General features: G+C 46.6%; 1 protein-coding gene across 1 annotated transcript; it reads left to right on the top strand.

Moving 5' to 3' along the window:
* The first annotated feature begins 546 nt into the window (after window positions 1–546).
* Window positions 547–8,083, top strand: CBLN4 (cerebellin 4 precursor). Its single transcript, XM_010958594.2, has 3 exons — window positions 547–1,886; window positions 4,761–4,877; window positions 6,778–8,083. The coding sequence occupies exons 1-3, from the start codon at window positions 1,596–1,598 to the stop codon at window positions 6,973–6,975; spliced, it is 606 nt and encodes a 201-aa protein (XP_010956896.1). The 5' UTR covers window positions 547–1,595; the 3' UTR covers window positions 6,976–8,083.
* The last annotated feature ends 4,040 nt before the right edge of the window (window positions 8,084–12,123 follow it).

Below are 12,123 nucleotides of genomic sequence, written 5' to 3'. Positions count from 1 at the left end.
CAAGATGGCAATGGGGCGGCACAGAGGGGAGTGCGGCACATCAAGAGGGAGAAAGGTGCTGTGTTCTTGGGGTGGGTAGCTTTCTTTAGGGGTAAAATTTAGGAGGACTTATTCTTGCTGAGTTAAATCCCTCTCTCTCACTCTTTCCCTGGCTTTGCCTGGGGTGTATTCGCGGTGTGGATGGGAAGGCGCGCCCTGAGGTTTCGGAGGCTCGTCTTCCCGGAGAAGGCCTCAGGCACCTCCTCCCAGCGGCCCCCACCGGCTTTGGTCCGCCCCAAGGCTTCCCGGAGCTCGCCAGGCCCCAGAGCTCGGAGAGGCAGGCTCTGGGCCAGGCGCGGTCGGGACGCCCGCGGGTCCCCAGGTCCCCAGCAGCGTGCCGCGGGAGGCCGCTGCCGCCCATCCAGCTCCGCATTCGGGGCTGGCAGCGCCGCTCTCCGCCCGGAGGGCCCTCGGCGGCAGCGTCCCGTGCTCGGGAGGGGCGAGGGGAGCCGCAGCCCCCTCCGCCGGCCCCGACCGAGGAGGGGGCGAGGAGACGCCGAGCTGGGGCAGACGCAGGGCGGTGGGCGCCTCTCTCTGGGCTCTCTCTCCGCACCCCGCGCTCACCGGGTCTGGGTGGTCTCGGACCTTGGCAGCCAGCATCGCTGGGCGCCCGGCTCATTCCAGGGTGCGTTAAACGCCAGGTAGGAGATGCTCAGCTGGGGTCACCAGACTCCTTCCCCTTTCCCGAGAGCCGGCGGGTTGAGCTAGAAGCCAACCCCAGCCGGACGTGCGCTCCTATAAATAGCGCGCGTGTGCCCGCCTCGCGCTCTCCTGGCTGCGCGAGGACAGAGAAAGTTGTGCGCAGGGACTCGGGGCGTGCGACAGAGGCAGGAGAGGACCTCGCCGGCCGAGCCGTCCTGCACCCTGGAACTGATCCTGAGAATTTTTGCTTTCCACTTTGGTGACCCGGCTAACCGCTGCCCACCTGCCGACGTCTGGGAGACACTACGCTTTGAGGAATTTTTGACCAAGCGAAAGTGGGAGTCGCTAGAGTCCTGGCCGTGAACACAGCCTCGCGTTCTTCCCAGTCCGGGAAACACCTTCTGCCTCTGTAATTCGTCCCTGCAGCAAGCCAGACGCGTACAGGACCGACACGGCACCGCTCGCCATCCACCACCCGCGTGGCTTCTCTGAGTCCTCTTCGTTTTTTCCTGCTCCGTGGTTCACCTGGGGGTGCTTGGGTTTAGGGTGAGAATTTATTATCATTTTCTCCTCTGAGGTGTGAAAGTGAGGGTTTGGTGACTTTAAATGTCTAGGAACAAGAGTGGGTGCAAGGGCCCCAGGCAGGGCTGATTCTTGAGCGGAGGAGGGTGGGGTAGGGGGTTCTGCATGAGCTCCTTAAAGGACAAAGGTAACAGAACCAGCAAGAGAGCGCGAGGGGAGACTTTGCCTTCAAACCGTAGAATTGGTGGAAGTGTGCGCGCCGCCGCCGCCGCTGTTCCTGCAGCGCTTTCGATCTAGCCACCGGCATCTTCCCGAGCTCCGGGGTCCCGGGGTAGGAGGCTTCGCGGGCGAGCAGAAGCGCCAGTCGGCTGCGGCTGCCCCCTCGGCTCATCATGAGCTCCGGGCGCCGGGCGCTGTCCGTGGTGCCGGCCGTGCTGCTGGCTCTCACCCTTCCTGGGCTGCCCGTCTGGGCGCAGAACGACACGGAGCCCATCGTGCTGGAGGGCAAGTGCCTGGTGGTGTGCGACTCGAACCCGGCCACGGACTCCAAGGGCTCCTCTTCCTCCCCTCTGGGCATCTCGGTCCGGGCGGCCAACTCCAAGGTCGCCTTCTCTGCGGTGCGGAGCACCAACCACGAGCCGTCCGAGATGAGCAACAAGACGCGCATCATTTACTTCGATCAGGTCAGACCTCCAGGGATGCGGAGTACCGACGGGGGTCGGGGGTGGGGGAGCCGACCTCTAGGCAGCGCCGATCCAGGCTGGCTGTTCAGGCTGAGCGGGTCTTAGTGGAATGTGGGGGGTCGTTTCGGCACTCCCTTCCCCAGATATGTCTGTCTGAAACTTCTAATGTCTCCCCCACCCCCGTCCCCGCCCCCAGTCCCTCTTGGCCTCCGGAAGAGCTGCTGGGGGCGGTGGGAAAGCGATTGGGAGCACAGAGCTGGCGGCGAGAGCTCAAGACAAGTTTAACAGCAACAGGTCCGTAGGAGCCGGCGAGATTCTGGTCCCTGGACCTCGCAATCTCTTGGCCAGAGCTTGGCCCCCTGACTCAGACTCTCCTGCAGGTGCCGCGGAGGCATCCTCACGCGCTGTACCCTTGCGGAAGCTGGATAAATGATTTGTTTCTCCCAGATGGAGAAGCGTCTCCCCAAAGAGAGCTGGGGAGGTGGGATTCCCACACTCTCTGCAGAGATCTCGCAGATGGCCGAAGAGGGTGGGGAGCTTTGGCCCTGGTCAGATCTCGTTCACCTTTCCGCTGCCAGGATCCCCATACACGTCTCAGGCACCACCGCAGCGGAAAACCCTTCTCTGGTACTTGGGGAAAAGTTGCAGAGGAGGAGAGGACAAGGAATTGGGCAGCTGCGCTGAGCTCCCGAAGGGAAGCGCTGGGGAGCCATTCTCCCTTTCCCTGCTTCTGTCCTTTAGGAGAAATGCAAATTAGTGGGGAAAGACAGACTTTGGGGTTGAGGTTAGGGGATAGGGGAGGAACTGATGAAAGCTGTGGCTTCGTTTTAGTGACCAGGAGCTCTGGGGTTTGGCTGATGAGAAACCCCAGGATATCAGTTTAGCAAGGAATCTGAAAACAGACTCCAGGGTTATCATTTCAACCCTAACAGCATCCAGAGTCTTTTAAATGCCAAAGTCGTATGCTGGGATCACAGTTGTATGCCACACGTGCAGGAGCACAGGTTAAGTGGTGCTGCAGGATGTGCCAGGGAAGGGACGAGGTGACATTTCTATTCCTTACTTAATTCCTAAGTAATGCACTCTCCAGCTGGCCAAAGACAGGGAATGCCTCTCTGGGGCTAACTATTGAATAGCCATCATTTTAAAAGAATTAAGCAGCCCCTTTGGGGTTTTGGTGCAGTATTTTCCATCTTGATGGAAATAAAGTCTAGCATGACCCCTGGCTTGTATTTCAATGCATTAATTAAATGCTGTGGACATTGCACTATGCTGTGTACAGTGCATTCTTTTCAGTGACCTTTCGGTCAATTAGAAGAGGAGAAGGGTTTGTTCTTCTGTTCTGGGAGGGTCATGCATCTTAGAGGCAACAAGATATACTTAGTTATAAATCTCTTTGTGCCTGGATACTCTAACTACTGTGTAGAGTCAACATCCAGCCTTATGTGTAGTCAACACTAATCAGCTGTTTCCATTATTGTTAATGAATTATGCTACTTGTATCTGATTCAGGAAGTCCCTGCTAAGTACCTCGAATTCTGTTAAATGTGCTTAAACGAATCTTTGTAAAACCTCTGTTGGGATAATTGCATAGCTGGTGACTTGTTGAAAGATCGTATCATAGGGCCAGAGAAAGAAATCTGAGGCTTACTTGGAAAAAGGTATAATCTCAGAATAAAGTGATACACGTCGTACATCTGCCTGACCATCGCTATATTCTGGTGCATCACTCAGAGGTAATAGTATGTCTTTAGGAAACTATACGAAAGGCTTAATATTGTCATTAATGTAGTGTATAAAAGAGATAGTAGCAGATTGTCATTGATATAGGGTAAATGTCTTTATAAGGATATCCGATATTTTGGAATGCCACTTACAGATTTATTTCTTGGAGAGAAATGGAAGACACCCAGTTATATTGCCCACCTCCTTACACACGCATCTCTTGATCTTTTTCATAGGAAAGGATGTACCTATGTGACATTTAGTTTAGGAGTCCACTTACTGAAATTCAGAGCTAATTTCATCACCAGTAGAACCAGATCGAACCTCTTGGAATACAGAATGCATTGTTATTTTCTTGGGAACTGGTGCTTTATTTCATCATTTTGGCCCCTTGAACTTTAAATAAAGAGCAGGTGATTGATAAGGGGAATAACTGATAGAATTGAGAGGAACACAAGAAGGCCACCTATTTCAGTCTCTCCTCTTTGGCAGCCTGCAAAGGCTGAGTCATTGCCAAAATATAAGTAAGGCCTAGATGATAGCAATGAAACCAATGGCCATGGATCTTAGCAGAGGCTTGGCAGAGGCTCAGAGGAGGGCCAGGCATTCAGATCACTTTGTGCACTGACTCTTCAGTGTCACGGATTATGTCACATGGTGGAGGGGGTGCCCAGGCCTCTGCACGATGTGTCCAGGAATGACTGCAGAGAGCCCCTGGGTGCCGATTGGCTGGCTTGGAAACGTCACCTCTGGACACTGGGAAGGCTCGTAGAGGCTGGGCGTGTAAATACGTGGCAGACGCCTTTTATCTGACTCTCAAGGTAAAGCTAATATTTCTGAGCCTTCACATGTTCCTAGATGTTTCCAGAGCCATTAGGCCTTGCTGGAAATTGAGGCATGAGTACAAAGCAGTTGACCTTATTTTTTTCCCATAACATTTAAAAAAGAGAGAAAACTTCCAATATACAAATCCATTTTCTAAGTCACTAAAGACAAAAGGAAGAGAACTTAATGTTTTATTTTCTATTTTTAAAAGCTAGTTTTCTTTCTTAAGAAAAAAAGGAAGAAAAGAAAATGGAAGGAAGAAAACTTATTTTACTTACAGAAGAGAATATTGTAGTAATTTACTGTTATTCTTTTTATTTGTAGATCCTAGTAAATGTGGGTAATTTTTTCACGCTGGAGTCTGTCTTTGTAGCACCAAGAAAAGGAATTTACAGTTTCAGTTTTCACGTAATTAAAGTCTACCAGAGCCAAACAATCCAGGTATGTCTTTAGACCTGTTCCCTCTCTACCCCCAGACAACAGGGTTTATTGGTAGTAGGTTATGTATTTAAATATTTTTCCACCTTTATAGTAGTTTATTTTTTAAAGCGCTTAATTTCCAGTAACATCCATTAAGACGTGACAGAAAGCACAAGGAAATATAAACAATTGAACTTATTACCTTAATAACAACCAATCACTTAAAAAACAGTAAAAATCCAGGGACACAAATCTCCTTATCAGATCTTGACTGCTTTCAGTGCATGTGCAAAAATTACTTGAACTTGTAAGGAAAAAAATAACTAGTAAGACTGTCAGAGCTTTACAAGTATCTACTGAATAAATAAACTTGCTGTCATCTTGAGATACAGTCAACCGCTGAGAGTAAATCTGTGAAGGAACAATTATTCAATACACTCTTCAAAAAAATTTTAACATCATTCTCAAGAGTATTCATTTAATCCTCACAACAGTCGTTTCCAATATACTTTTCAAGAAAGGGTGTTCTATGCTTTTGCTTTCAGTGGTTTATCCTCAGTTCCTCTGATGTTGGTGAATTCTCACCAGCTGCAGTTCCTCAGTTAATATATCTCGTGTTTTCCTTTCTAAGGAGTGGGCTTGAACTTAACACTGAAGGACAGTGATGAGGCCAGTCAAATATGCTAACACTCAGTAACACCAGTCCCTGTCTGTGGAGTTCTAGGATAACTTGTTATCCCACGTTTAATGTTTGTATTGTGTATTATGCCAGTGGCAATGACAGGTGACACATTCACTGACCACTTTTATGTATCCCAGTGAATGCATAAATTAATCAGCCTCAGATTTAATTTATTCAATATTACTTTTAACATAAAAAACGATGACCGTCTGGCAAATAAATTTACTTCCGTGGAAAAGCTTTTCCCAAGCCCCAATATTTAGGAATTGATGTAATGTTTAACACAGTATAATCAAAATTGTAGTATAGAGATAAGTGAATAAATTTGAGTTGATTCTTTGCTAATTATCCATCATGAAAATCCTCAATAGTCATGGTGATTATTATTTTAAATACACATTTCTTAGGGAAAACAGAGGAAGGAATCACAACACATGCACATATTCCATAATTTCAGCTGATTTTCAGCACTCTCTATGTCTCAGCTGTACCTTAAACTTGCAAGGATGCGGGTAGAATCTTGCTGTATCTGGGTTTATCAGGGCAAAGGGCACTGGGGCTCTTTTGACTAATGTGCTGGAAAGCCTCAGGCTAGCTTCATTACCAAAAAACAAGTTTTGAACAGAGAGGTAAGTAAAATAGTAAGCTTAATTTACGTGCTGAAGGGAAGCCAGTTTTCACATGGCTAGATTACTCTCCAGAGATGGTATTCTTTTGTGAGCATTTGATTTCCATGGGAGAAATTAAAAAAAATTTTTTTTAATTAAAAAAGATCAGCTCAGTAAGATCACACTAAGTCTAGCCGCTGGCCTTGGCTAATTTGAAAGGAAGAGGGTATGTTTACTGAACATCAGCTATATTACCAGGTTGGTTATCTGAAACATTGTTGCCCCCACTCCTCCCCTTGTAGATGTTTTGACTTTATAGCTGATTAACAATATTATATTGGTTTCAGGTGCACAACATAGTGATTCAATATTTTTATAGCTTATATTCCATTTACAGTTATTAGAAAATAATGGCTGTATTACCCTGTGGTGAACAATAGATCCTTGTAGCTTAGATATTTGACACAGAATCGTTTGTACCTCTTAATCCCCTCCCGCCAGCTTCCCCCTCCCCGCTGGTCACCCTAGTTTTTTCTAACTGTGAGTTTCTGGTTTGTTTTATTCATTTGCGTGTTTGGACTTTAGAGAGCACTTCTCAGTGTGGTGTTTTTTTTTTTTTTTTTCCCTGTAGGTTAACCTGATGTTAAACGGAAAACCGGTAATATCTGCCTTCGCTGGGGATAAAGACGTTACTCGTGAAGCTGCCACCAACGGGGTCCTGCTGTACCTCGATAAAGAGGATAAGGTTTACCTGAAACTGGAGAAAGGTAACTTGGTCGGAGGCTGGCAGTATTCCACGTTTTCCGGCTTTCTGGTGTTCCCCCTATAGAATTTGATTTCTCCGTGATGTTCATCCAGGTGAGGGGCGGCCCACCCCTGAGTTCCTGGAAGATCACTTCCTCATCGTCGGATTGATGTCTTTTATTGGTTTCTCATGGGTGAATATGGATTCTCTTTAAGGATTCTAGGCCTTGTCTGAACCAGTACCAAGCTGCACAGATGATTTTTGTGTGTGTGTGCATTTCAGTATATTTGGATCCGGACTCACAACAGTCGAAAACTATCTATGCTTAAGTGTAACAATTAAAAGCTGTCTGCAAGGTTCACTTGTTCACTCTGAATTTAATTCCCTGGAATTACTGAATTTGTTGCAGATGTGCCATTTTATTTATTTAGTTTTTAAAGACTGGCAACCAGGTCTAAGAATTAGAGAACTCCCAAGTTCCGACTTCAGCAGCGATTAGTGTGATACTGCCAAAGAGTCGTGTGTTGTGTTGATATGCTGGTTACACTTGCTTTTTTTCCCCCTTGGAATTAGTTTGTTTCGTTCTCTTGAGGTAACCACTGGCTTTTGTGTCTTCTCTACAAATAGGGTAAATGGCTTGCCCGCAAACTTACTCTCCGAGATCACCAACATGACTTCCCTTAAAAAACAACAACAAAAGAATGCTTCATAGTTGTATTTTAATTATATATGTGAAAGAGTCATATTTTCCAAATTATATTTTCTAATAGGAAGAATAGATCATAAATCTAACAAGGAGAAAGTTGCTTTCCCGAATTCTAAGTGCTCAATCCTCAAACCTCTGCCAAACAGCTCTGCTCCACGGGAAACCTTATACTTTATTGCTCACTTTAATTAACATGATTGATAATAACCACTTTATTAAAAACCTAAGGGATTTTTTTTCCTTAGACATGACCACTTCATTAACTGGAGATGGGATACCCTTGTTTTTAATTATACCTATTTTTCAAACCTTCTATTGTGTTTGAAGTATCATCTGGTTTTGCCTTAACTCCTTAAATTGTATATATTTATCTGTTAAGATAATATTAAATCCAGATATCCCATATTGAAACTTAGTGCAATATCTTATTTTGTCTTTTGTACGGGTCATATGAATTCATAAAATTATTTATGTCTCTGTTATGGAATAAAGGTTACTATATGTTAGTTGAATTGTTTTGTCCTTTCGGTTTTGGAAATATGTATTTTACATGACTTATCTCCTCTCTCTCACCAACCCTCCCTCCTTCCCTCCCCCCTGTCCTGCCTGCCTTCCTTCCTCTCACTGCTTTGTCTTGTGGTTTAAGAAAAGCTTTCTGAACTTTCAGGGAATGTCCTCCTCTGAATTGGCATAGGAAATCTTTACTGTGTTTAATTTGTCCAGATCCAGGAGTTTTGAGCTCGCCAAGAGAGAATCAATGAACTTAGTCAACTTTTCTTTCAGAAGGACTTACTGTCAGGAAGTTAAGTTTAAAAAGATCCCCTAAAATATCATGAGGGGCTCAGTGAATGAAGGAGTGGCTATATTTTCAAACTACAGACTTTGGGGGAAAGGTCTGCCTTTTTCTCAACACTAAAGGACAAAGAGAAGAAGGCAGGTTTCTTTTTAGGAGGAGCTGTTATTATGGATGTCGCATCTGGAGATTTGGTTCACTTTCCTGGTCTGTTGTCAGTGAAAACAATTTGGGTGGGGGCCCTTTTGTAGCTCGTGGCATCGAGGAAGCCGTTACAGGGTTCTGTGGGAGGAAACATGCAGGCAGGTCTTCCAGTATAATTGTGATTTATCACCAAGTCAAAATATTCATTCATCACAGGAAGACTCTCTCCTTTTCCCAAGAAGAATTACCTGGAAATACTGGCAGTGGATTCTTAATGTTTGGCTTGGCAAGTTATCCCCTACTTGGCATTCAGTCAAAAAACTTTCCTCGTTTGTGACTGCATAATGTAAAAAAACACTATTGCACAAGGGGCTTCTATCCAAATGGCATCCTCTGCAAAGGTACCTGCTCTTCTGTACCTTCCCCAGCGTTCTCTGTGTTAAGAGTTTGCGTCTTTACATTGCAACAGAGTGAATCATCCCTGAGTAAATATACTATTAGTTATTGCTTTGGCAAAATGGCTCAAGAGTATTGGAATTTCTAATAGACACCTATGACAGGACAGAGAAAGTCTGGTGCTTAACAAAGTAGACCAGTGTAGAGTATCTTTTATAAAAGATGCTTGTGGCCATCCTTTGGGACTTGCTTTTGTTTTTCTGAACATAAAAGAAGATTGGCAAAGGGCTTGACTTTAATTCCTAAGCTCCAGTGTTTATATTTTGGAATGCAAATCCATTCAAAACCTTCAAGAGAAAATCTATATGAAAAAGCACTGAAGCCGTGGCTGTCAGATGTGTGTGTTGGACAGAGGGGAGTGGGGTACCTGCAACAGGGGAGGACCCCAGTGAAGAGATAAGACTTCTGACTAATGAGGTCAGAATGAAAGCCGCAGGTACTGATTCCTAACTAGTTCTGAAAAGTAAGAGCTACGCAGAACTTTGTGGCTGGAAAGACAGTATCAAAGTCAGGGAGTAAAAGCTGCAAGGGACAGAGGAGCATGGACTTTGGACAGACATAGGATGGAATTCTACAAACTTCACTTACCAGCTCTGTGACCTTGGGCAGGTTTCCTCACCTCTCTGGGCTTCAGATATTTTGTTTGTAAACAAGAAATGGTTGTGAGGATTAAATAAGACACATGAAGTGCCTGGCACACAGTAGGAGCTCAACTAAGAGCCCACTGTTGTTCATCAAATGTAAAGCCCTAACTCAGGCCAATATTAAGGGTATTAAGATCAGAATGATGAAAGGAAGAAAACTGAGTTTGAGTGGGCCAGGTCGAGGAGCAGGAGGAAGTATTTCCACAAATGGAGCCAGATGCTCCTGGCGTGTTCTATGAGTTGAAAATAGTTTTCAGAAATTGCTCGGTCCACAGAAATGCTGATTGAACATAGTGTTTGCATTGGCCCTGTCTGCATTCATTACTGCCAGAGCCTGCCTGTCTCTAGGTGTTCCCTGTCTCCTTTGACTGTTCCTTGATCTATTGATCAACAACTGCAGGCAGTTGTCTGTAGCAAGCGTTTCCCCTGACGGAAGCCCAGGGGCTTCTGGGCTGGAAATAAGGGGCTTGTCCATAGGACCTCACTGATTCCAAATGCTCTTGAGGGCTCCCCATGATTGCAGGTTCTGTTAGAGCCTGATTGAGTACTTAGAATTTTGTACCCCTACATCCCTCCTTCTCTCCCTTCCATCTTCCTTTGTCTCTTTCCCTCTCCCTGTCTCTTGGCTGTTTTTCCCTTCCTTTGTGGTTTCTAGAAACCTGGATAGCTGATTGCCTTCTTTTGGCTTTCATTCTTGCACTCTTGCACTCTTACTGCTTTGACTCTTGGAGTAAACATCTTCAGCCAACATTACTTACATCATCCTGATCATGTGTTTCTGTACCGAAAGTGGTGATGCTGCCCCGTGGAGCGTCCCAGATGGAACACAGCTTGAATCTTCCCAGGGAGCAGAGGGGTCTAACATTGTGGGTCTGTTCCGCCTTCTGACTGGGGGTGCTGGGCTTTACCGGTTCACCTTTACTATTTAAACCACCTGTCTCCAGAAGGGCAGTAAAGTCCATTGGTCCTCAAATTGGTTGACCTAATCACCATAGAGAAGTAATGAGAACAGGGAGAGGTTAGAGCATGTGATATCCCTTTACATTCAGGGCTGCAGAGCTCAAGTTGAATTCTGTGGCTTCCTGTGGTGGGGAGGGAGGTGGGGTGTAAGAAGTTGGTTTCCAAGTATGTTACTCTGTCCCTGCTAATACAAGCCTTCCCTTAATCTGGGTTTCAAATGGTATAAAATAAAAAATATGTGGGTTTTTTTTTTTTTTTGGTTAGCATATTTTTTTTGCCTTCTCTGACCTTTATACAGAAAACAACTTCTTTGTGAATTTGATCCTAAAGTTCTCCAATGCCATCTTCTCAAATTAACATGTGCGAATCACCTGAGAATCTTGATGAAATGCAGATTCCAGTGCAGCAGGTCTGGAATGGGACCTGGAAGCCTGCATCTCTAGTAGTCTCCCAGAGGATGTCAGTGATGCCGGCCTGGGCATCCCGCGTTGAACAGCGAGACTTCCCACCGCACAGTGTGGTCTGTGGACCAGGAGCGTCCACATCATGGGGCTTGTTAGAAGCCCAGGTGGGGTTTAGACTCACCCCCGACCTACTGAGTCCGAATCTGCATTTCAACAAGCTCTTCTGACCCCTCTCCCTTCATGCTCCTTAGATGCAAGAAAATTTCTACAACTCTGCCTTCAGAATCACCTGCGCCGGGCTTCAGACGAGCGCGGCTTAGCAGGGTCCGCAGGTGACTCCTGTAACCGCAGGCCGCCCAGGTGCGGGGCGTTTGCTCCGCCCCACCCAGAAGTCCCAGCGCTGCTGTTGCCCCTCCCGCTTTACACTCAGGAGCCGAAGGCGGCTCGCTCGAGGCGCTCGCGCGAGGAAGCGCGAGACTCTCGTGCTGCGAGGAGAGCGGGCTGGAGGGGGACGCGGTCCGTGCGGAGGAAGGGCCGCGCGGGAGGAGCTGCCCCGGAGGGAGACGGAGGTGAGTCCCCCGCAGCCAGGGCACCCTCGGTGACAGTCCTCGTTTTGTTGGCACTTGTTCTGCGATAAGGACGTCGTTCCATCTTGCTTTTCTTTCTGACTGAAGTGATCCTTCTCCAGGGCCTCCGTCTAAGGGTGTTTGGCGTTTGGCCTCAGGAGAAATTGTTCAGCTTAATAATGTGTGTGTGTGAGAGAGAGGGAGGGAGGGAGAGAAAATGGGAGAACATTTTCAAAAAGACCCACGGAGCCAGCAGTTTCCGGTGAGCTTTGTCAGTATGTTTAAAATTCATCGAAGGGCAGAGGCCTTTCTCAACAACTCTTAGGTCCAATGGGTGACATTTACAAAGAGAAAATGTATTGTCACAGGCCCTGAGCTAAGGAAGTCTTTCCTTCCCGTGGGGTTACCTTGAGAACATAAATCTTGACCTTCAGACTTTCCAGGAACTGGAGTCTTTGAGGAAACCTTAGCGTCCATCAGTCAGCTAGTTCCCAGGGAGGAGGAGAGACTCTGTCAAGTCGCCGCTGTTTTGGCTCAGAGTTTAGGGTGGAGAAACGGG

Source organism: Camelus bactrianus, chromosome 19 (assembly GCF_048773025.1).
Source record: "Camelus bactrianus isolate YW-2024 breed Bactrian camel chromosome 19, ASM4877302v1, whole genome shotgun sequence".
Taxonomy (NCBI): domain Eukaryota; kingdom Metazoa; phylum Chordata; class Mammalia; order Artiodactyla; family Camelidae; genus Camelus; species Camelus bactrianus.
This window is presented reverse-complemented; position numbering and strand designations above follow the sequence as displayed.